The sequence below is a fragment of the Diceros bicornis genome, chromosome 15 (genome assembly GCF_020826845.1).
Source record: "Diceros bicornis minor isolate mBicDic1 chromosome 15, mDicBic1.mat.cur, whole genome shotgun sequence".
In the NCBI taxonomy this organism is placed as follows: Eukaryota; Metazoa; Chordata; class Mammalia; order Perissodactyla; family Rhinocerotidae; genus Diceros; species Diceros bicornis.
In genome coordinates, this window is record NC_080754.1 from 43,359,286 (window position 1) to 43,385,996 (window position 26,711).

General features: G+C 43.2%; 1 protein-coding gene across 1 annotated transcript in view; it reads right to left on the reverse strand.

The window, feature by feature from the left end:
• The window catches only part of USP13 (ubiquitin specific peptidase 13), a 110,493-nt gene extending 89,240 nt beyond the window's left edge, over positions 1-21,253 (reverse strand). The window contains exon 1 of the mRNA XM_058556295.1: positions 21,054-21,253. Within this exon, the coding sequence (XP_058412278.1) occupies positions 21,054-21,221 (168 nt within the window). The 5' untranslated portion in view covers positions 21,222-21,253. The remainder of the gene's footprint in view (positions 1-21,053) is intronic.
• Between the last annotated feature and the right edge of the window lie 5,458 nt (positions 21,254-26,711).

Here is a 26,711-nt window from a genome sequence, read left to right on the forward strand (position 1 = left end):
TCTAGATAATCATAAAGTCTTTGCTAATTTCATTGCCACGAGTTTTTGACTTATTAGGGTATTTGATAAAAACTGAATACACCAAATATTCATTCTCAATTTCTGGAGTTGCTTGATATTGTCACAAAGTTCATAATCAAAGAGAAAAATGCTTTGGCACTCACAGACAAATGGCCCCACAGAGGGAAGGATTCTGTTACAAACATCCATGGACATCTTCCATCCAACGCACAAGCTGGTCTCTGAAGCAGGGTATGCCCCTCTACTAGTAGCTCTGAGATGGAGGTACTGCCCAGGGGACTTGCCAGTAGTTTTAAAAGTTCAGGACACACTGAGACAGAAAACCCTCTAAAAGCTACCCCATATAGGACAAACAAACACCCCAGTCTAATGCTCTATGCTTTCTTCCCTCTTGCTTTAGTAATGTCTAAATATTGGTCCCATGAGACACTTTCGTTCACATACAAAGTCAATAATCCATGCCATATGCTCTGAACAGCTTCTTTTACTGATGATGACAAGTCTGTGCTGATAAATATCCCTCAAGTCCTTTGTAACCAAAGCACAGAGAATGATTTATAGCCTGGGATCAAAGCTAAGCTAATTGACTCTTAAGAGTTTTCAAATCCTCAACCTCCCCTCTTTCATTAACCAGCCACACCACCGCTAAGAACATTGCCCCAGAAAACGACGTAAAGCATTTACCTTCATATGACCAAAAGCGCGGCCAAGAAATCACGCAGGATAGAGATCTGTACCAACTGACAGTGAAATGCGACTGGAAGAATAAGAGGGTAGAGCGCAAAATAATACTTTTTTCAAATAATGGTGGTAGAGGTGCTTTATTAAATTATTTTTAGATTACAAATGAAATTCGCATGTATTAGGTTAAATTTTTAAAAATAAATAGTAGCATAAGAATGAAGATTCCAAAAATATATTCATATCCTGAAAATTGCTTCATATATGTCAAACCACAAGAAATACAAAAATAGGGGAAAGAATCACTAATAAAAGTTACTGGAAGAGCTAGACATCAGTACAGAAGAAAATTAACCTAGAACCACATCTTATACCAAACACTGTAATAAGGTCCAGAGAGATCCAAGAGATAAGCATTTAAAAACCAGAAAAGAGCAGAATAACATACTCATCCCACTTGTGATGAGGAAAGTAATTTCTGGCCAAGAAACTAAAGGATATCATCAGAGATGGTGTAGTTGAGTATAAAAATGTAAACACTAACAAACAAGGTTTGTACCCCAAAATGTAATGAGTCAAATAGAAAACCAACAATAACAGAACGGGGAAAGATGTAAAGTAAAATGAATAAAAGCTTATATCCAAACTAAGTAAAAATTGATAAAATTTTTGATTAAGTTGACAAAAATTGATAAAAATTGTTAAAATTGATTTAAAAAATAACAAGATGTCAACATTCAGGTTCAACTTGGTTAAGAGTTTTTTTTTTAAAGACTGTTTAGGGCCGGCCCCGTGGCTTAGCGGTTAAGTGCTCGCGCTCTGCTGCTGGCGGCCCGGGTTCTCCGGCCATGCTGAGGCCACGTCCCACATACGGCAACTAGAAGGCTGTGCAACTATGACAGACAACTATCTACTGGGGCTTTGGGGGAAAAAATAAATAAATAAATAAAATTATAAAGACTGTTTAATTTTAACTGTGAGAAAATATTAAAATCGAATCATCACATCCTCACTACCTCCTGAAGTAAGCACATTAAGACAATCTCAAGGCAAGTGTATGCCTACTAACTAGCAAATTGTATTAAAATTACACAGCTTGAAGCCACAGAGAAAACCTGCATATCCACTCCCACAGTATAGATTGGCTGTTTCCCTCTTTCCAGAGAGCGATAAAACTGTGACCCTTTGACACAGTATTTTTCCTTCGGGTACAGATTTCAGAAACCCAAAAGAAAGAGAGGAAAAAAAAAAAAAACCACCTAATTTACACAAAAATATTCACAGATGCACTATTTATAACAGGAAAAAGTAGCAATGGCCCCAAATAGAGCAGCTAAGAACCTGTGCATATATACACAACAAAATAATACAACATTGTTTAAAATAACAAATTATGAATTGTGTATAATAGAAAATATAGAAAATATGTATAGAATTATATATAATGGGCATAGGAAAGTAAAGTTCATGAAAAAAGAACACATGCTGATGACAAGGAGGAAAGAGAAGAGGGAAGACCTGAAATGAACCTGGATGTGATAAACGGTTTTATATTTATTTAAGTTCTTGACTGTGGGGCCCACAGCCTCACCTCCCATTACCTTCATCTTTGGTCTAGAGTGGTGTTTCTCAAACCACTATCATGAAGAACCAGGTTGTTACGTTTTGGGTTTTGTCTCATTTTGTTTCTGTTCATTAAGGAAAGATTCCTGGTCCCACCACACATGACTAGTTCCCGGCTCCAGCCAGATGTGAACTTACTTCCATGTGTAAGGCCCACAGAACCCAAATGGGTCCACATCCTGTTCAAACAAACTAATCCACTGCTCACACTCTTGGATGTGGCTGCAATGTCAAGTTGCTACAGAAATTTCTAAACACTTGCACTCCATGTTTGGACTTATCCCTTGGTGCCAGTCGGCTGACCACGCTTGGAGTAGCATTGATCTAGAGCCAGGCGAGCTGCCGAATTCTCAGTGTCCCACTGTTAGGAAAGAGTCACTTCAAGGAACTTCGGGGACACCAGGTCAGGCCTCAAGCCTTCAGACCAGCCCACATCAAAACTGGCTGCACATGTCAACGCCTGCACAACTGCAGTGCTCCCCAGATCCCACACCTGCTCACTTGTCCACCCCGCCAGCCTCTGCCCAGGACCGATTCCCCCATCTCCCTGCTCATCCCCCTGTGCTGATGGTCCTTAACTCCAAATCCGCTTTCATTTCACAACTGTTAGCATCTTGCTCATTGAAATCTGCAGCTTCCTTCATTTGTGGCCACTACACTCAGAAGCTGAATCATGCATTTGCTTCTTGAGGGCAGGAAAAATGTGTCACACTCATTACTAAATTCCAAAAACAGTACCTGGTACAGAACAGGATTGAACAAACATTAATGGAATGAATGGCAAGTTTTGTGCAGTTATTTGTCATTCAGTTACATAGTTTAGTCTCTCTCTCAAACTGGTCCTCAGTGCCCTTCTGATCTGGGTTTAAAATACTTCATAGCACAGGCTCCATTTCAAGTCTTTGGCATAACTAAACAGTGGGGATCATCAAAAGAACAGCCATGCATAGAAAAACAGTCATGGGCACCAGCAGGAATACTAGCTTTTCAGGTTTGTTTGGCTAAAGTCACACTCTTAGCAGCCTGGACACTTGAATTTCACTACCCCAGCTCTCCTACCTTCTGTAACCAAGCCCCTCTCACACGGTTCTCTTCAGGACAGCAGCTGCCATCGCCACACCCCCATCCCACCTTGCACCCTATCTGGCTCCTACTTTCAGAGGCCACCCAGCCCAGAAAGGCCAATGTGCTTCTCTGTATGTTCTTAGCTAAATAAGATTCTAATTATCATTTTCGTGATGCACTAAAGAGAAGCTTGACCAAGACGCAAGACTTGATCAAGAAACCTGAAATCACAAGGAAGTCAGGAAATAGCACTGAGGGCTTCTCTAAGGCTCTATAATGATTCCCTTTGACAACTTCTCCCACCCCACGATCAAGCGGTAAGAGAGGGGCTGCATTAGCAGCCCAGCATCATTTAAACCCACTTCTTCAATGTATTTCAATATAGAGCCATTCATTTATTACTTTACATTGGATTACCCTATGAACTATTCAGAAGTAACATCAAGGATGAAGTCACCTTTTTTTATACTGCCTGGCATTTAAAGAATATTAAAACAGTGGCGAATATAAAGGTCAAGGTTACAACATGTTTCAGGGTAGCAAGTGAAGAGTCATTTTAAATAAAAATACACCACTTTGTCAATCAACAGGTGTTCGGAGAACTTTGTTTACGATCGTGTGTTCTTGGAGACCAGCCTCCGCTGGAAGACAGGAAGCGAGAGTGAGCACATGTGTGCGACACACTCAGGAAACGGAGTCGCTACGTAACACTTGTTTTTATAACTACAGAACAGTGTGGAAAACAAGCGGTCATTGCCGCAAAGAGAAACATGATGTAGGTAGATGGAGTCACAACAAATCCTCACCCAGGACAAATTACATACTAACACCTCGGGAAGACTGTGACTCACGCACTCGTGCAGAAAGGAGACGAGAGGGACAAGAGCACGGTATTTTCTAGAACACTGATTACTAAAAAAAAGAAAAGAAATTAACTAAATTAGCTGCTTGTAATAGTGAAAGGAAATAACCTGAATGCCCATGAACAGATCTGTTTAGTAATTTATGGAAGCTCTATGCAACATAACACTCTAGCCATTTAAAATTGACTTGTGATGAGTATTTACTGGTAGGAAAAGCTGTACATGGTATTTCTGAGTGAGGAAAGCAAGTAACAAAATAGCGTGAATGATGTTATAATATACATGACACATACGTGCTGCATGGCATATGATGTTGTCTCAACTTGGGGAGATAATATGGGATTTCTTTTCTTCCTGTTGTCTTTTGGCATTTTCTAATTTTTCTTCAGGAACATAGGTTCATTTTTTAATAATAAAAACAACAAAATTTTTCTTAACCAGATGTATTTAGAACCAAATATCTGCACACGGAATAGAACAGGCAGTCATTCAAATGTTCTCTTTTCTTAATCCAAGCTTTCCTTAGGCTTTTGCAACCCAACCTCACAGCCTTAAGGGGCTGTATATTCTCGCTACTCAAAGTAAAAGTGTGATCTGAAATAACTAAGAGATTATCTCAAAATGTGTAGCTAAGGAAATTGAGAAACACATAAGTAAAAGAGGTGATGAGGAGTGTAATCTCAGGGAGACAGACAAGAATGTGTTGACAACTGAGAAAAGCGACACTAATCAAGGACACTGTACCCCTGCTGGATGCCATCCAAGTTTACAGAAGGGGGGATGGTTTGTGTGGAGTTTGGAAAAGAAGCTATGGAAGAAAATGAGGTTGTGATGTCTTCTCCAAGGTCAAGAGAGGTTGATGGGGGTATGGGCAGGAGCCTGAGGGTGGAGACAAGAGGGCTGGGGTCTTTACACAGCTGGAGGGCACGGTGAGGGGGAATGTGGGACTCTCTGGGAGGGTGATATCTCAAGGACGAAGGGCCAGCAAGCAAAGTGGGAAGAGCACCCTAGGTCGACAAGAAAGCGTGTGGAAAGGCCACAACTCCAGAGAAAGCTTGGTCACATCCTCAAAGAACAGAAAAGAAGTCAGGGTGCTGGAGTTGAGTGAGAGGGAGGAGGGGTCTGCAGAGCCCAGCAGAGTAGGCATCGTGGGCATGAGAAGAGCCGGAGTTCACTCCAAGTGGGATGCAAAGCCACTGCAGGGTTTTAAAGTGAGAAGTTCCACACTCTGATCTACATTTTCAAAGATCACTCTGGCTACTGGGAGAGAATTATGGGGAGGGGGTCAAGAGAACCTACAGTTAAGGCTATTGTACAGTCTAGACCCACGCTGTCCAACACAGTAGCCACTAGATTCAAATATGTGAATATTAAAATTAATTTAAATTAGGTTAAATTAAAAATTCAGTTTCTCAGTTGCACTGGCCACATTTCAGGTGCTCAATAGCCACATGTGGCTAGAGGTTACCATACTGGACAGTGCAGATACAGAACAATTCCATCGGCAGAGAAAGTTCTTTTTGACAGCCCTTGTCTGAACAAGGCAAGAGGGTTGTTTAGCCTGGAGGAGGAAGAGGGAAGAAGGCTCACAGCAGAGATGGGGAAACTTCGGCAGACTCAGGATATAATTTTAGGATAGAACCCATAGGCATAGAAGATGGATTAAATGTAGAGGTGTGTGGAAAAGGGCAGAATCAAGGACAACTCCTAACTGTTTTGACTCATTACTTCATAAGACTACCCACCTCTCTCTGCTCAGCTCTAGCTTTCATCAAGCAACCACCTGCCTACTAACTCAGCCTCTCGGGTACTTTCATATCTGAATAGTAGATATGAATATTCCAATGACCAGAGCACAGATCCCCAGTACATTCTGGCCTCTAGAGCAAAACAAACAGATAACAGTTTTAAAATGCAAAAATTAAGTACATGCAGATGAGAAACAAAGGTGCAACAAGAAAATAAAACAAGGTTCCAGATCAAGTGCAGGAAGCACGTAACCCACAGAAAGGGGAAAAACGATGGAGAAAAGTATTACCAAAAAAATAGGCTGGATAGCAAGGAAAGACTCTAACAGTTCACCAATAGAACAGAATACAATGTTTGCAAAATTCAAAACCGAGGTTTCAACAGCAAATCCGCTGAAATAAATTTGGCCCCATACGCCAAGTAGAAAAGAACAAATGCATTTAATCCCAAGAGAGGGTAGGCCTTCCTGCTAAACACTGATAAATCATGTTTGTGGCCATGCAGTGTTAAGGAAAAATAGAAATGTTATTGCAGTAATGATTCTACCAGCTTGCTCCAAGACTGACGTTTTCCTCTCTGCAGAGGACTCTGTCTTAGGGCTGCACAGCCTGGTCCCAGACGGCTAAAGGCAGGGTCCGAATAGCTAGGCTTGGATACGCTATAAATTGCCTGTTCTGCTGAGGGGTCACTTACTAACTTTCTTCCTAAGTATAAAGCCAAATCCTTGCTCTGGGTATCTGGAACAATGAGGACACTGTCACCGGAACAGCCGGGGAAGGGTTTGGGCAGAGCATGAGGAACAGCTACTAACAATGCTCACAAGACAGATAGGCAAAATAAAAATCGTCGGAGGATGAAGACACTGAGGTGAGCATCTTCAGCGGTGCTAAAGTGAAGCTATAATCCATCTAAATTGTTCTCAGCTTACATCTCAAAAAGAATATGTGAAACCACCTGGTCAAAGGTAAAAACCTTTTATGGTCATTTCCTATTATTTTTAAAAAGAGATGGCTTTCTTCAGGATGCATTTCCCCTGATAAACTATATTAAACATGAGGATTAAGTTTCCAGGCTAACCCATAAAAGCCCATCACTGTGAGCTGAATTTGAGTGTGAATAACAGCCCTGAAGAGAGTTCCACCAAGAAGGCCAGCAAGCACTCACACCCAAGGCTTTCACTGTAGGGCAGCCTCGCGCAGAATTACCAAGTAGAGATGCCTCTCTTTGGCAACCCCCAAACCCTGTAAATCCCATTTCATCTTCTTCTCGGAGGGATCCCTCCCACTAAATCCCACTAAAGAGGTGGATAGCAATAAGTCGCATTTAATAGGCAGCTGTGATGACAACGACCCTACAGAGGGGGATACTAAGGCTCAGGGAGATTCAGTGACATTAAGGCACTTGCTGAAGTCATACTGCTACTAAGTAGTGGGGGAAGAGGGATTGAACCCAGGCCAGTCTGGCCCCCCACATGCTGTCTGGTGCAACTGAGAAGCAGATGTCGTTTCGGTGGCAGGAGCTAGGTGGGCGGCTGTCGGCAAGCACACACCGTCACGGGGGCTTGGGGAAAAGAGCAGTTTCTTCGTTTTTTTTCAAGGCTGTTTCATTCCAGGAAAGCAGAAGGGGCAGGCAAAGGAGAGCCACCCCAGTCAAGTAAGTAGCCTGTGCCAGGCGCTCTGCCAGGCTTTCCCGCAGGGGAGGAGAGAGGCTTCAGCAGGTTCCACCAGCTCCACCCCCCAAACTTGAAAGGTCAGCTGGAGTCCCTGGGAGATGGCTCCTCCAGGCTGACCACTCCCTGACAAAGACAGTAGCAAGACACAGGTGCTGGGCTCTGAGACACTGGTGAAGTGGCTGCAGGGTTTGGCAGCAGCCTCCACAGTCCAGCCACCCTCATCAACTTATTTCCAGCCACTAAACTGGATCTATCAGTGGTCCTGCTCTACTGGTGGGGGTCGGCAGAGACAGCCCACACCAGTTGAGGCTCCTTCCAAACCCTCAGGCTGGATACTCAATGATAAAACCTGCCCAAAGGAGCAATTCAGCAGTGGTACCCAAAGGATGCAATATGTGAATTACTTTCACCCCTGCCCCCCTGCCCATTCCTCATCTTCAGGCTCATATGTTCTCTTTCCTCCTGGCCAATCAACACACTAACCCCACTAACAGACAGCCAAGCCTATTTCTAAGAACTGCTGGGGACAGAGACATCTATGTCCAGGTCACCACTTTAGAGCCGCACCCAAAGAATTAACCAGGACAAAAAAAAAGCAACACTTGGTTAGATTCAGAGAAAGGTTTCAGGAGTGCAACTCACTTACAAGAACCGTCAGCCTCTTGGCCAATCGCCCATGTAGTTAATATGGGGCAGATTCACTCCAGAGTGATTTTATTTCATAAAACACTCAAGTCTGCATGTATTCCGTCTATAACTACTCACGCAACATGATTATCTGTTCAAATTTCTAACTCCTGGAGGAAATACTGCCCCAGGCTCCTGTCTGAGTTTCTCTGGAACTTGAGCCAGTCGGTGGGAGGGCAAGAAGCATGCCAAGTTGCTGCTCCCTCCAAACCTGGGGGAAAAGATCCCAGGAGCAAAGAGGTGGGGCCCGGGGCCATGCAAAAGGAAGGGCTACTCACAAATCCAGGTTCTCTAAACTAGGGACCCAGACTCTGCAATTCGAACCCTAACTCCATTCTAAGCTCCCTTCCAGTCCCCAATTTTCCCAGTGGGCACACAGCACTTGCATTTGACCACCTCACCTTCCTCATTTACGTCCTTCGTACACTCCATCTCCCAGGCTACAATCCTCGAAGTCATCTTTAACTCCTCCCACTCTTTCACCCACAGCATATTCTGTCACTAAACTGGGCCATAGCTTTCATCAAAATCTCTGTTGAGTTTATTCCCACCACCTCGCCATCTCTATCCCCACTGTCATCACCCTAACGAAAGTATCCTTCCTCCAATAGTACAAGTGACTCCTACTGGAATTCCTGTTCAAGGTCTGCCCACCTCCCAACCGATTACTCCTCATTCACTTCCAGAACAGCCACATCAAAGAATACTGTCCTCGTGCTGTTCCCTTGCTCCTAACTGGTCAGCCCATCGGTCTAACTTTATCAAGACTAACCTCCCTTATAACCCACCGAGGATTCAGCCTTGCTTTCCAATCTCCCCAGTAATTCTGTCTTCCATAAAACACCTAACTCTCTCACATACATGCTGAGCTTGGTCCCACCTCCATGCCTTTGTCCCCTCCTCCTCCAAAACACCACCTCTTCAGAGCTCATCCAGTTGTCCAGGCCAGTAACTTTCTAGATTATATTGATAATTCCTGTGCCTGAAATCTCCATTCACACATTATAAGCACCACACTGTTTAAAACTTAAATATCTTGTAAGTCCTTCAGGGTCTAACCTCATGACACATCAGGGCTAAAGTCCCATCTCTGTCATGTACCAGTCCTTGAACAAGCTACCTAACCTCTCTGACTCTCAGTTTCCTCTTCTGTAAAATGAGGCAACAATAGTAATTATAATTTATAAGCCAATTACTACTGTAGTTAAATGAGATGATGTGTATAAAAGTACCTGGTACAGTGTTTGACTCATAATAGACACTCAAAGTTGGTGCTCACACTCCACTATGTGTATGATCCACGTCATAGTCTTCTTTCCTGTGGTCTTATTTCCCTCCTAAATAATCACAGCCTCCCTACCCCCTACAGCACCTAGTGTAGTGCTGGGTGCTGAGTAGGCTCTAAATAAGTATTAATACTTGCTAATTAACACAAAAAAAATGTTTTATTTTTAATCTTATCATAGGAAGTACATACCATTTGCACCTCAAGCAGTATCTCTAGTCTGGAGGCATGTTCAGACTCATTCAATTCTTGTTATTATTGTATTGTCCTGCTAGTCCAGCCTCAAAAATAGGTGCTTCTGCTCACATCTCCCGTGTGGCTGGGGACAAGCAGCGTCCCGGGCTGATCACCCATAATACTGAACATAAGCAGCAACACAGAGAGGCCTGGGCCACATCCACAGAGACCAGCCCTCTTGCCATCTCCCTGACGGGCACCATGCGTGGTGGGCAACTTCCACCAAGATGCCTAGGGGCATCTAGACTCACAACACGTAAAATACTCAGCAAGTACCCAAGACACCTTTCCCTGACTTTTCAAGGGTCAAGCTTAACAGCTTCCCAGATAATATGATAAAATAAAACTATGGTATTAGTTATTTTAATTAACTTATTTTAATAAGTTATTTTAATTAGTTATTTAGTTATTTTAATTTTTAGTTATATTAATTATTTATTTTTAATTAGTTATTTTTAATTAGTTTATTTTAACGTTATTTGGAATAACGTTTTTTATTCCAAAATATATGCTCATGATTTTTAAAAAATAGAAAAACAGAAAAGATGCAGCCTTACTAGCACAGGTTCACAAACAACACAGTTTTCAGTCCTCTACTCTTTTCCCTTTAATTCTCTAAGACCTCAGCTATTCCGTGTCTTCAACAATCAGCATCCCAACCACAATAGAGATGTACAAAGTGCTTTGAAAGCAAAGGAAAAGAAGTGTCTAACTCAGGTTAGGGGGCATGGGGAGGGCCTCAAAGAGAACACCTGAGCTGGTTTTTAAGGATCTGTGGGGTTTTCCCAGGGGGGTGAGGGCTTGAGAGAAGAGGCATTCCAGGCCATGGGAAGAGCATGAGCCAACGCATGGAGGGGTGAATGCTTGCAGCATCTGCAGAACACCAAGTCCTCTGGGCAACAGGGAATGTAAGCAGAGGGCTGGTGCTCAGTGACAACACTGGCAAGGAAGGTCGGATCAACATGGTAAATTGATTTGACGTGCTATGTTTGAAAAGTCGAGTGGTGCTGTTGAAAACGTCTAGGCAGGGAAATGATATGAGAAGACCTACGTTTTAGAGAAACAACAGAGTGCAATGGGACAGACTGGAAGGGAGGCAAGGTGGTCAGTTAAGAGGCTTCTGCAAGAGTCCAGGCAAGAGATGAGGAGGGCCTGAGCCTTGGCAGTGGAGAAGGAGAGAGGAGGACGCGCCAGAACCTGGTCACTAATGAGATGTGATATAAAAGAGAGGGATGTTCATAACAGCATTATTCACAATAGCCAAAAGGTGGAATCAACCCAAGTGCCCATCGATAGAGGAATGAATAAACAAAATGTGGTATACACATAGAATGGAATATTATTCAGTTTTAAAAGAGAAGGAAATTCTGACGCATGCTATAACATGGATGAACCTTGGAAATATCATGCTAAGTGAAATAAGCCAGTCACAAAAGAATAAATACTGTATGATCTCTTATGTAAGGTACTTAGAGCAGTCAAATTCATAGAGACAGAAAGCAGAAATGGTGGTTGCCAGGGACTGGGAGGATGGGGGAATGAGGAGTTATCGTTTAATGGTGACAGAGTTTCATTGTGCAAGATGAAAAGAGTCCAGGAGATAGATAGTGGTGATGGTTGCACAGCAATGTGAATGTACATGATATCACTAAACTATATGCTTAAAAATGGTTAAGACGGTAAGTGTATGTTATATGTATTGTCCACAATTTTTTTAAAAGAGAGAGGGGGAAAGGGAGGTAGAGTGGATGATACTGCACATCTCCCAGCCTGTGGCGCTAAAGGAATGGTGGCACCTTTAACTGAGCTCCAGTCCACAGGATGAAGAATGCAGGGGAGTGCAAAGAGAATTCAGAGTTGTACAGATGTCCAGATTCAATATGAGCCGAGAACACACACTTTCCCAAAAAGCCTCCCTGACAGGATCAGCATCGTCTCTTACATTCAAAAACTCTAAAAATGATACAACTTTAAAGGTAATTAACTGCTGCCAAAAAGAGACAGAAAGAGACATCTTGATTATTAGTTTGGAAGAGCAGGACTCTAGGGTACGTAGGGCAGATGACACACATACATCAGTTTCACTCCTTTCTGAAACCCAAATAAAAGAACAGGGAAGGGATTTTTTAAAACATAAACCATAGTAACAAAATCTGGGAACTGGACTGCAGATGTATAAAAAAGACTAAGACAGGCTGATAAAGCTGAATCCTAGGCTTGCAGGAGGAAAAGCCAAGATTCAATCTGATGTACACTCTAGAATTTCCAAAAGACTCCAGAACTGGCAGGTCCAGGTAACTCTGGAAGTTGGGGTGAAACAAGGGCTAAAATAAGGAGGAAGGGTTAAAAATCTGTTTAGGTGGCAGTCAGAGCCCCAGATCGCTCCTCCACTCCAAGCAGTCCCTCTCACACCAGCAAACTACTGGAGATTTATTCTCTACAGCAGGTAAAAACAAAGGACTCAGGTCTGTGGGACAACACGCTCAGTTAAGAATAGGGGTACCATCCTGAATACACCTGGGGACTTAGAAAGGTATGTGTATCAGTCCAGATTTGGTCAGAAAATATACACCATTCTAGGTATTTCAGGCAGAAAGGGATTTAATACAGGGAATTAGAAGCTTACAAAATCATGGGAAGAGCTGAGAGCCAAGGTCAGAGAAACCACCACTCATGTTCAGGAAATCACGATGCACAACCATTACAAGAAACTGCACAGATGATCCCAGCTCCCCCACGACTGAGGTGGCTTTGAGTCCCAGAAGGACACTCAGAAGCTGCTAGGAAAATCTCACATCTGCCATGTGCCACAGCTGCAACAGCAATAGTGGCTTCTCCTTCTCTTCCGAATCTCTCACTGGCAGAACCAAAATCAGAATTCTGCCATCAAAGGATTCTGGGAAGTGCAATGTCCAGGTTTCCAGCTCCTGCAACACAGGAGAAGGCTTAGCAAAACAGGGATAGGGTTGAGAACCAGGACAATATCCAGCCGGTATCCAATATCCAGACACTAAGACCACTCTCGTCCTCTTCTCCCGTCTGCCCTGAGTACTGGCAGACTGCCTGGTTTTCCAGGCAAGAGACGACAACAGTCTCCTAAACAGTGGCCACAGGAAAAAAATCAAGATGCTAAAATTTAAGGTTCCCCAAAGAAACAGCACCACCAGATCACCCTACAGTGAAGCTCATAGTCAAGAGAATAAAGAATTCTCACCTCTGAAAAAGCCAACAATTTCCAGCCCAAGGAGCTGCAATTTTTTTCAAAAGGAGTCAAATTCTCTAAATTTTAATTTGCTTCAAGAAGAATATACATGCGACATATGACATCTGTGGTTGAGCTAAAATTAATAACCAATTATTCAATTACCACAAATGTGAAAATGTGAACCCACAAAAGCCACAGTGCAGGTGGGGTAGGTCACTGGAGTAACCAGTTGTACTTTTCTTGCCTAACTTCTAGAACTTTGGTTTTCAAAGTATGGCCTGGGAACCCTGTGATGCCCCCAAGACCCTTCAAGTGAGCTGCAAAGTCAAAACTATTTTCATAAACTTAGTTGCCTTTTTCACTCCCATTCTTTCAAGAGCTTATAGTGGCATTTTTCAGAGTCTAGATGACATCATCACTCTAATAGCTAATGGAATGAAAACTGTTTTAAATTTTTCTCAGTCTTATCTTCTAACACGGTAAATATCAATAGACAGAAACCACACAAAAACTCTTTGGGGTCCTCAAAAATTTTTAAGAGTATAAAGGGGCCAAAAAGTTTGAGAATCACTACTATCAAACAACTTTTTAGTTAATTGCTTTTGGAAAGGAAGTTTTGATATGTGAAACTAATTAGACTTAGCTTAAGTTTACATCTTTGAAGAGAAAAAAAATCTGTAAGTTCCTAAATTTTGCTTTTTTTTTTTAATTTTTTGTTTATTGCAATAACATTGGTTTATAACATTGTAAAAATTTCAGGTGTACATCATTATACTTCTATTTCTGCATAGATTACACCATGTTCACCACCAAAATACTAATTACAACCCATCACCACACACATGTACCGAATTATCCCTTTCACCCTCCTCCCTCCCCCCTTCCCCTCTGGTAACCACCAATCCAATCTCTGTCTCTATGTGTTTGTTTATTGTTGTTATTATCTACTACTTAATGAAGGAAATCATGTGGTATTTGACCTTCTCCCTCTGACTTATTTCACTTTGCATTATACCCTCAATGTCCATCCATGTTGTCACAAATGCCTGGATTTCATCGTTTCTTATGGCTGAGTAGTATTCCATTGTGTATATATACCACAGCTTCTTTATCCATTCGTCCCTTGATGGGCACTTAGGTTGCTTCCAAGCCTTGGCTATTGTGAATAACGCTGCAATGAACACAGGGGTGCATGTACCTTTACAAATTGGTGTTTCTAAATTTTGCTTTACTATCTTATATCTGTTTATCCATTAAGAGGAGGATTTTTCCACATATATTCTAAATTAAATTACTTTTTCCCCTACAAGTAAGCACCATGATGGCAAGTCTCATTGCCTGGAAGGCAGTATGCATAGCACGATAATAAAAAGCACATATTCTACAGGGACTCAAACAGATACTTGTATACCATTGATCACAGCAGCTTTACTCACAATAGCCAAAAAGTGGAAACAATCCAAATGTCCATCAACAGATGAATGGATAAACAAAATGTGGTATATACATATAATGGAATATTATTCAGCCTTAAAAAGGAAGGAAATTCTTTGTATGTTATACATACTACAACATGGATGAACACTGGTTACACTAACTGAAATAAGACAGACACAAAAGCACAAACACTGTGTGATCCCACTTATATGAGGTACCTAGAAAAGGCAAATTCATAGAGACAGAAAACAGAACGGTGGTTACCAGAGGCTAGGGGTAGGGAGGGAATGGAGAGTCATTGCTTAATGGGTACAGAGTTTCAGCATGGAGTGATGAAAAAGTTCTGGAGATGGATGATGGTGATGGTTGCACAACAATGTGAATGTCCTTATGGCACTGATTTGTACAATTAAAATAGTATAAACAAAAAGCACAGGTTCTAGAGCCAGACAACCTGGATTCAAATCTCAGCTCTCCCACTTATTATTTGTGTGACCTTTGTAATTCAGTTTCCTCATCTGTAAAATGATAACAACAATATACAGCAGAAGTTTGTCATGAGGATTAAATGAGTTAGTATCTGAATAAATATCTGCTTAGAATGATGCCTGGCACCTAGTATGTGCCTTATCACTGGTCTCCAACTTTGGCCCATGTCAGAATCACCTGGAGAGCTTATTCAAATACAGAATGCTAGGCTCCCCCCAACCCCTAGAGTATCTGTTTCCGTGGGTCTGGAACGGGGCCCAAGAATTTACATTTCTAACAGGTTCCCAGGACATGCTGGTGCTGCTGGTCCAGGAACCACACTTGGAGAACCACTGTTCTATATAAATGTTAGCTGTCATTATTATTATTAGCAATGTCTGAGATAGCACCAGGCAGATCCATAAATACTTTTAGAAGGAAGGACAGAAAGACAGAAATGTAAAGGAAAAACACTCCTGTGTTTCTCCTCTACTCAAAGAATACTTCTCTTCTGGTCACCAAATGTATGGGGGTTTTTCCCACACCAAGCAATTCTCAAACTCTCCGTAGACACCGAGTGTCTCACAATTTAACTCAGTTCTGACACTATCTACCTGGAGTCGGCATCGGACCCACAGGTTAAGAGCTCAGTCCCAGAAGACTGCCTCCCGCTTCACCCATACTTCAGACGCCAATCGCAAGACCAGGTTGGCATCTGTGCTTCTGAACAACTGGCTATAAGTTGGAGGTTCCCACAACCCCCTCCTCAGGTTTGATTAATTTGCTAGAGCAGCCCACAGAACTCAGGAAAACAACTTACTTACCAGATTACCAGTCTATTACAAAGGATGTTAAAAGATACCAATGAACAACCAGAAGAAGAGAGACCTAGGGCAAGGTACGGCAAAAGGGACATGGAGCTCCCATGTCCCCTCTGAGCATGCTACCCTCCCAGCACCCTCCAAACCCCATAGTTCAGGGATTTTTATGGAGTTTTCATTAGATAGGCAAGATTAATTAAATCACTGGCCATTTTTGATTAAGTCAGTCTCCAGCCCCTCTCCCCTCCCAGGATGTGGGGGGGGGGGGGGCTGAAAGTTCCAACCCTCTAATCCCATGGTTGGTTCCCCTGGCAACCAGCCCATCCTTAGGGACTTTCCAAAAGTCACCTCATTAATGCACACTCAGGTGTGGCTGAAAAGGGCTTGTTATGAATAACAAAACACACCTTCATGGCTCTTATCAATCAGGAAATTTCAAGAGTTCTAGGAGCCCTGTGCCAAGAACAGGGAAGAAGTCCAAATATATATTCCTTATTATAAATCACAATATTACAGAAGGATTTACTGAGCCCCTAATATGAAGTGTCGCTACAAGCAGATGATCTCAAAGCCTTTCTCAATGGACATCTAAACAGCCACTACCACGAGGGCCCTGTCCACTAGAGTTTTGCAAAGACTCCCAGGAAGGCGGAGAACCAACAGAAGACACCTTGACATCACCAAGAGACCTCAGAGCTTCTGAGAAAGGGAAAAAAGCTCCTTTTTACAAAATAGTGCTGATGCTGGAAGGGAAGAAGAGGTGTAGAGGCATGCTTATGCTGGTCTCACATCCTCTCGGCCACCTTTTTGGTGTGGGCAGCTGCTTGCCACAGAGGCGTGGCCTGACGTCTTAGCCTCCCTGCACCGGGATCTCACCCTTCTCAGCTGCTGCTGGTCTCGGGGAGCCTGCGGGGAGCCTGCTCAGCCTCTCCAGCACAAATACAAACCTGGAAGAGTGAGGGCGTTCCACCCCTGGAGCGCCCTTCACCAACGGGCCATGAGAGCCAGTGGGTAAACACTCCTCTATTCTGTGTCCCAGGTGGACGATGCTGAGGCGCATTCAACAGTTCCTCAGAGAGTCCCCAGCCAGACTGAGCACCAGTGGCCAACAGTGGTAGCTGGCTTACACACTCACTCTTGGATTGGCTTTCCTTCCTTCCCTTTGTCACTATTCCCTTGGACGTTCTTCCACTTCTGTTCCCTGGGATACCTTTCCAAAATAAACTGCCTGTGCCAAAGCCTTTGTCTCGGTCTTTCAGTTGACCCCAGCTAAGACCAGGCATAAGATAAGCTCTCCACCCTCAGACAGGTGTGTGTGTGTGGCGGGGGTTATAATAAACACAAGAGTGGCCCAGCTCCTCTCCATACCTCATGCTTGGTAAAAGGCTTCATAGCTAGTAGATGTTTAAAACTACCAGTAAAATGGGTAAAAGAAAATGAAATGACAGCAAACTATGGAAGACAGACTATAACTAACTGCTGTGTTGTATGACACAGACTCTAAGTAATGTAGGCTTCAGAGAAAAGGATGAAATCTGAAGCAGAAAGGGAAGGCTGAGAAATAGCCCTGAGAGATGATCAAGATAGCAAGGTGGTCCTGGAAAAGGAAATGAGTCTTACATGTTGAAGACCCAGAGACTGGCCTTCCCAGAGCTGGCAACCTAGAAACTGAGAGGCAGAATAAGGTACATTCAGATGAAGAAGAGGCTCAACAGCCAAGGAGATGAGAGTACATTTTACATGGTGGTCCATGAAGCCGTGTGAGCAGAACCAAGATAATTTCTTTTTTTTTTTTTTTTTTTTAGATTATTTTTTTTTTTTTTCCCCCCAAAGCCCCAGTAGATAGCTGTATGTCATAGTTGCACATCCTTCTAGTTGCTGCACGTGGGACGCGGTCTCAGCATGGCCGGAGAAGCGGTGTGTCGGTGGGCGCCCGGGATCCGAACCTGGGCCGCCAGCAGCGGAGCGCACGCACTTAACCGCTAAGCCACGGAGCCGGCCCCCCAAGATAATTTCTTTATGTAACCTCACCAAACTTTCTGTAAAACCCCTGAACAACCACACACTTGGGCTTACAACCCGTGACTGACTCTTTATCTCTTTCTTTTCTTCTTTCTAGTGCTTACTAATTGGCGAGGCATACTTTACATATGAATTTATTAAATTCACAAAACAACTCCATGTGGTAGGTTCTATTATTGTCCCCACTTTACAGATAGAAAAACTGGGGCACAGAGAAGTTACACAGCTGGGTGACAGAGCTGGGATTCAAACCCTGCAGTCTGGCTGTCTCTTTCACGTTTGTCCCCCACAATCAATGAAGTCACCACATTCTACATGATAATCCCATATGATTCCTTTCCCAACGTTTCTCATATGTTGCATCCTTATCATTTTCAGAGCCTGTAACCCCATGCAATTCATACTTTCCTAGACATTCACTGAGTTCCTGGTTTATATACCAGATGCTGGGCCGGCTGCTGAGGACACAAAGACACGAAGTCTCCACTCTCCAGGAAGGTCACATTACAGACCTTGCAAGATGAGCCAAGTCATGGAGAGATGAACCTACAGGTCAAGATGGGGAGGTTATCCCGGGATGAAACCAAATTGGTAGGTGAAAAAACACATTCTCACTCATCCCAGAATAACTGTTCTGGGTACCTGCTATGTGCTAAGCCCTAGAAGGTAGGAAGAAAGGAAGGAGAGGGACACTGAAATGAGTTTTCATGTTGTCCCATTAATACACCCACCAAGGTGAAGAACAGCAAAAGTGTTCACCCCATGCCTTAGACATGGTAGATACGTAATAAAAATTTAACAATCCAGTCCTCCTCTCACACCACTGCAAATCACATTACTTCTAGTAGCTTTCCATAACTGACCACATAAAATCAAGATCCTATTCTAGGTATTCAAGGACCCCATCTTCTACTCTCTACTTGGTTCTGACCTCCCTTCTTGTTAAATCAATCTCTTTTTTCCAAATACATTACAAGCAAATAAGAAGAAAATATTCACACTTTATGTGTTTGCACATGTGATTTACCTTGCCAGGAATGCTGGTCTCCTTTATTTCTATCCATCTTTATCTATGACCTTTTTCAAAAGCCTCCAGAGCAAGGATGACTTGCACTCAAATGGTTTTGGTCTTTTGTCAACGACAGTCCTATAGCACTTGTGGATTACAGTCCCTGGTGTGTTTGGCACTGATGGATTTTGCTCTGTATGGTTCTTACAGCCATGCGTGTATAAGGTGGCACACAGTAGGTGCTCATGAACACTTGTCAGATTCATGAAGTGTTAAGTAAGTACCACAGAGAAAGATCTCACATTATCCGGCAGTGCTTTAATATAACTTCTTATAAAATCTTCTTTCTCTTCATCCCCTGAAACATGGATAATGAAACATACTAATTCATTGGCCTTGTAAATAATCCCAGTCTCCCCCAAGGAACTACTGTAACTTGAATGAAATCATCATTTTGCACTGGACAAGATGCTTCTAGAATAGTGTTTGGCACACAGTAACCTCCCAATAACAAGTTGTGGAAGTGAATTACAATAATCAGCATTTTTTCACACCTCCTATGTACTATATAATGTAGTAAAGATTTCCAACAACAAAGTCTGTAAGAAGAATTTGAAGAGCAACCCAGACCAAACACAGAAAAAGTCATTTTACCCACTTCACATGTTGTGTGATCCTAAAAGACTTAAGCCACTGTCTTCTTCCTGGAGTTCACAACGTGTCAGTTGCTGAAGTTAGAACCATCATCCCTCACCACCCTTAAGAGCTATTAGTGGAAACCTGCCCAACACTGGACACAAAATCTGAAAATGGCATTTTCAAATACTTCGTGAATAACACAATATAATAATACTGCTGACAGTCACTTTAAGTAGTGTGATTACAATATGCTAAGTGTTAAATACAACCATTTCATTCCACTCTACATAGACCTTTTTAAAAGAAAAAACAAGTCATGAATAAGTGAGATTTTTATCCCCTAAATGATCCAGAATTAACATTAAAAAAAAAAAACCAAATGTCATGGAGAGGATACTAATTCTAGGACTCCAACATATTCCAAACAAAAATGTTTTGAAATCAGCCAAAATCAACCCACAAGATAGTAAAGAATAGTTTGGAAAATTTGCTGCTCATTTGGGTTTTTTTTCTCCCCTCCAGCAATACTCTACATGCTATGAATAAAATGTGTTAGATTATTGTTGTGAAACCCGCCTCAGTCCCTCCGATGCGTGAACCTCCCGGTTGCATTGAGATCTGCCCGGTGACACATGAGATCTAAAGTGGGTGGATAAAAATAACCTGGTCCTCCAAAAGACATGATAAACGCCAGACAGCTGAGTCACTTAGAAGCCCATTTTGACTCTTGAAAGGGACATTCACCCTCCTTTTCTTCTCACACATACACATACAACCTTGTGAAAACCACCACCAATCGCCCTGGGTGGAAGGAAGTGATGGGTCTTCCTCCAGTCTCTGAGGTCACGACTCGCCATTTGGAACTTTCAATAATTCATATCAGTACATTTCAGTCCAAGTGACTCATTTAGACGGGAAACGAGAAAGGCTTAAGAAAACCATAATAACCCAGGAGACCCCCTATTTCTGCTGCCCGAGTGGAGGTACCAGAAGGTATTCTGACGTGCTGATGGAAAGAAAAGGAGTGCGGAGAAATAGAAAGTGGAAGAAAAGCTCAGAGAGGAAATCAGAATTGTCCGGGAGTGGGAATCCCTGGGCAAGGCAAACGGTCCCAGAAAGAGAAGGGCTGTGTACGTCCTGGGGGAATCCATCCCGTTAACCAACCCGCCCTCCTCTTGCGCCCCAGGGAGGACGCAAACCATCTGCAACGTGCAGTTAAGATCAGGGAACTCTTCGATTCGATCTTTCAAACGGTGGCGGGGCTGTGGGCAGGCTGCGGGGAACCGGGCCCTGTGAGCCTACGGAGGCTGGCGGAGCAAACCCCCCTGGCGACCCAGTCTTCGCTGCTGCAGCCTTGGGGAATGCCGCGCCGGGCACCCGGTAGGCACTCACGAAGTGTTTGCCGAACTGCAGTGCCCCTGAGCCAAGTCTGCCGCCCGGAGGAGGAGGTCCCCGGCTGCCACTGCGCATCTTCTCGCGTCGCCGAGTTCCGCGGCTCCCGGCCGCCACAGGCCGCCGGCACCGCGACCCTCCCCCGAGACGCCGGGCGCGCCGCCGAGCCTCACTTACGGGGGAGTCATAGGAGAAGGCGCACTCGTTCTTGTAGACCCTGTCCCCGGACCTGGGCACGCGGATCGTGGGCATGTGGGGCACCAGCAGCTCGCCGATGTCTCCTGCAGCCATCTTCCTGCCGCCGCTGCCGCCCGGCATACCGAACAGGGCGCCCCGGCGCTGCATGGCCGCGGCGCGCACGGGAGCCGAGCCGAGCCGAGCCGAGCCGGAGCGCGGGGTCTGCCCGCGGCGGCGGCGGGCTGCGCGGGCAAAGGGAGCCGAGCCGGGGCGGGCGGGGAGAGCGGGCCGCGGGGCGGGAGCGGGCGCCCGGGGCCTGGGGCGGGCGGACGGGGGCGGGGGACGCTGCTATTTTTAATCCAATGGCGAATCGCCGGCCCAGCTGCAGCGTCAGGCGGGGCGCTGGGGAGCGCCAGCCGCAGCGCGCCGGGGAGGGGGCGCTGGAGAGGGGCCCTGCGCCCGGGCCCGGCTCGGTGGAGGGGGACGGAGGGCGAGCCCCGGGGAGGGGGGCGGCTCGGGTGCCCGGTGCCGGGAGCCGGCGGGCGGGCGGCGCTCCTCGCCCACGCCGGCGGGCTGCGGTAGGGCACCACCACGGTGTTTTCTAGCCTCAATCTTTAGGTTGCGAAGGGTCAACTCCGAGGCAGCCAACACAAAGAACAGGATTTGGGGTTTTAAAAACCGCTTGCTTTTGAAAAAAAACTGAAGGTAAGAGCGGGGACTTCCCCTGATTGGGTAAGGGTGGGACTTGATGTGCTGGTCTGGAAACTAACGCCGGGCCCAAATCTCAATTTGCGCTTTGCACTTCGGTGTTAACCTCACTAAGCCTTGTTCCTCACTTTTTTTTTAACATTTAAATCTCATTAAAATAGAATAGAATAAGATCCAGTGAGGATAGACGTATATTTTTGCAATAATACAGATTTTGCTTACGTTTGGGGCGGGGGGTGGTGTCAAGATATTTTTCCGGGCAAGGGAAGGCTTTATAAATTACTCAATCTTTGGAACGTCTTCTGCGAAATTCGAAGTTTCCGTGTCAAACATTCAAGGGCCTGATTTGGGATCTTATGTGCAGGCATAAGATCTGTCTTGCACGTCCAGTTCCTCAAAATAAATAATGAATAGGGTTGAGTTGGGGGGTGAATAATTTGCGAACAGAGCATGCCTCACAGCATAATACTCTTGTTTTCTCCAAAAAAACTCTTAAAACACGGATTCAATTCCATTGAGGTTCCCTAACTACATCCATCATAAGGGGCAAGGTACCCAGTGTTCCCTGCCAGTTAATGAAACGCAGAAATAGTTTCAACGCAGAATAGTGAATCAAAATGCTGATTTCTGTAAGCCTTTACCAAATCAAATAGTCTTTAAATTCTTATTTTACTTCCATTATGTCTATGTTACTGTCCCTGATTCTGCAGCTGTGCAGGTGTGCTAGGGAGAAAGGGGAATACCTGAAATTCGATGTGAAGTAGACAGAGGAGCCTTCTTGGTCGTCTCTTCTAAATTTCCATACCCTCAAGCAAGGCTCATGCACACTACACATTCCTGTAATTCACAACTTCCTAATGCTACCTGATGGAAATGGAGGAGAGGAGGTGCAAAGCAAAGCGTTAAACACTATTGCCATCCCCATCATTGGGCAGATATTCTCAAGGAGTTTTTGCTTTTTGTTTATTCTCACCAGCTTGTCACCCTCTAGTAGTATCTGTGCCTATTTCAGGTTCATAGGTGAAGTTTGCTTGTCCAATTACAGAGAAAAACTTAATTCAAAAGCATTCAAAACTTACAAATTAAAATATTCTCAGATTAAATGCAAATTAAAGCGAAACACCATTTTTCATCCTTCGGATTGAGTAAAATATTAATTTTAATCAATGGGTTTGGGAAATAGGCTCATATACATTGTTAGTGGGAATAAAAACAGTAAACCTCTTTGGGAGGAAATTTAACAATACTGACCATAATTTTATATGCATATACTGTTTTCACCAGCAATTGCTCATCTAGACATTTATGCTACAGATGAATTCACACTGTGTAAGGATATTTGTTGCAGCATTGTTTATAGTAACAAAAGACTGAGAACAGCCTCAAGATCCATCTGTAGGAAGTGGTTAAAACATAGTACCATTGAAAAGAATGAAGCGCTCCGTATGTGCTGATGTGAAACAATCTCCAAATCATACCACTAGATGAAAGAAGTGAAGTGCAAATCAGTGTGCAAAAGCAAGGCATACATGCAAGGTGAATGATACGCAATAGGCACTCTGGCACATCCTGCATACCACAGACCTTCCTTCCAGTCGATTGCACCTATGGTAAATATTTTATTTGTATATATCGAGACAACATTATATATACATATATATATTTGTGTATATATATGTGTGTGTTTGGCCTTACAATATCTTCAAAAGAATACACGAGAAACTAATGACATTCAGGGTCTGTGGAGAGGAACACAAACCCTGAGATTACTTACTCTTACCACCACTTAACTACCACTCTTTACCTTTCTGTACTATTTACAGTTTTATGATATGCAAGTATTACTTTAAAAAGTAATTAAAATTCAATTGTGCAAACACTCTAAGTTCAGTAACTGGTAGCCTCACGTACTTACAATGCTTATACAATGTTACTGCAACTGGGTAAAAATAAACATGCATTTTGACAAGACTGGAAAGACGTAAAATTTAAATAGTTATGTTTAGAATTTGATTACAGGGTTTTGTTTCTAGTTTCAAAATGTCTTCAATGATGTTACATTTGTTTTATAATACAAAAATTTATCGAGACAAAAAGTAAGAGAAATTTCACTGAATTAAGACAATGTCTTAATCATGCCATTGAAGGAAAAAATTCTGGTTCAATTACTGGATCTTTTTAACTTAATTTTGCAAATTCTACATATGAATTTATAACTGGACTATTTTACTGTTGGGCTGGTTTCTGCATGTGGATCTTGATCAAAGAGCAGGAATAGGGTGATGATGGAGAAACAATTTTAACTTCCAACATAAATTCAAAGTCTTACCGAAGAGATTTCAGAGGATCTAAGACTAAGAACTGACTTTTGTCACATCAAGGTGTTCAGGCCACCACATCACTCCACTGCTCAAAAAACTCCTCCCATGATGTTCAGGGTGGAGCCGGGACTCTGATGGCCCAGCATTCCCCTGTCTAGCACTCCTTCTTTGAGACTTGACTGCCACTCCTGCACTTCTGGTGAGCTCCATTTTCTGTCCCCCAAGGATAAACGTACTTGTCTCCTAGCCTCAGTTGAAAGCTCTCCCTTCTCAATCCTTTCAAGACTTAGTATTGAAGCCTCTTCTGACTGCTCCAACCCTCAGGGACCAGTCTTAAAAAAATGCCAGCCCCTATTGCCTGTACCCATTATTGGATACTGCCCTATGACATCTTTTGTACTGTTATGTAATGAGTCTTGGTTCCGTATCTTTTCCCTCTATATAGAAAGCAAACCCTTTGAAAGAATTTATATTTCTTAGTATCCTTACACATCGTGGAAGCTCAATGTTTATGGAATATTGCCCGTCCAGAAGGTACTGCTCTGTTTGTTTTAGGTCCTCAATAAGTACCTACCAAATGAATGACTCACATCTGTGACATTGTAATAGATATGTTTTGCAGTCAGCATTGTGCCTTTTAGGTAAAATTCATTGCTGAATAAATGTTGTTCCCAGAACTGACAGAGGTTACATTAAAACATGACATGAATATTAGTTATTATGACTAATGCCAAAGAGGGGAATTGAGGAAATCTACAGAGAAAAGAGATAATTATTTCAATTAATGGAACAGCTCTTGACCTCAGATGTCCTCCAATAATGTGCAGTGATCTGGTAAAGCCATATATGATGATAGCTTGTTGTGGAGGCGTAGCCATAATATTTTCTATCCTGGCAGATAGCCTCTGCAAGAAGCACTGGTTATTAAATGTAAACAATAGGTCACTGGTTAAGAAATTTAAGGCATTTTCTGTTTGAGGAAATTCTAGGTAACCATTAAAAGTCATGTGGTATAAGAATATTCATTGACATGGAAAAATGATCACTATCATGCAAACTTCAAGAGCAGGTTATAAATGAGCATATATGCTATCATTCTGATTAAATACATACACATAGTCATAGCACATGAAAAAGATTAGATTGGAATAAGCCATTGTTAATGATAGTTATCTCTGGGGTAAAACATTATTTTTGGTTTTTTTCTTTGTGCTTTTTGTGTTATCTAAAGATTTTGCATTAAGTATCCATTTTTTTGTGTGAATAAGGGGGAAAGTTAACTTTTTATGCTACCACTGATTATATCAATTTTCTCTCCCACCTGCCCACTTTCTTATCTGCTCATCCCCTTCACCACCCATATAAAACTAAGCAGGTTTCTGCTGTTAGGTTTATAGACAGTCTGCCTAGCTAGAAGGTAGGTCACACTGGAATGAGCAAACTCTTTGAACAGCTCTTAATGTCAAGATGAGGGAAGCTGTTCTTCAGCTTAAGAGGAAATTTGAGATCCTTGTTTACCTTTTTGGGTTTCAGGATGTGTAATACTCACCACAGTCCTTCCAGGAGCCTGACTCATAAGTTACTCACACAGGTAGGTAGGCAGATTGCTTTTCAGGCCGATCTGACACCATCCCTACTCTTGCGCACCCCCATTTCCATGCACACAGAGCAAGACGTGTCCTCCACTCAGGTGTAGGAAAGCCTGATGTGAATACAATAAAATATATATATATATATTGGGGCCAGCCCTGTGGCCTAGTGGTTAAGTTCGGCATGCTCTGCTTTGGCAGCCCAGGTTTGGTTCCCGGGCATGGACCTACACCATGCGTTGGCAGCCATGCTCTAGCGGCAATCCACATACATCATAGAGAAGGATTGGCACAGATGTTAGCTCAGGGCTAATCTTCCTCAAGCTAAAAAAGAGAAAGATTGGCAACAGATGTTAGCTCAGAGCGAATCTTCCTCGGCAAAAAAAAAAAAAAAAATATATATATATATATATATATATATATATATACATATATATAAACCATGGGGCCACAGGCTGCTTTTCAGGTTTCCTGGTAAATGGGCAAACCAAGTTATCTAAATATGATACATATTGGCTCCGAAATCCAAAGAAACTCACCAAACATTGTGCCTCATTCTTAGTGGTAGGGAGCTCAAGATGAAGAAGTTGACCTTCACTTTTCTATATTATTAAACTCCCCTCTGGAATTTCACTGGGATGGCAAGCCCCTGTATTTTGCAGAATGTATCTCCCACCCTCTGTCACAGGGCACCTGCCACTTTCTGCTCACCAGGTTCTGTCTGCACATTGTCATCACTGTAGGGACTGGCATGATGTCCTATAGATGTTGATGGTCAAGATCAGATGTTGGCAAACTGCGGCCTGTGGACCAAATCCTGCAGCCCGCTTTGTAAATAAAGTTTGTTGGAACCCAGCCACACTCATTTATTTCCATATTGTCTATGGCTGTTTTGATGCTACAACAGCAAAGCAGAGTGGTTGCAACAGAAACCCTATGGACCAAAACCCAAGATATTTGCTGTCTGGGTCTTTAAGAAAAACTTTGCCAGCCCCTGGTCAAGATCCCTACAGGCCATGCGTTATGATCCAGAGTCGGAG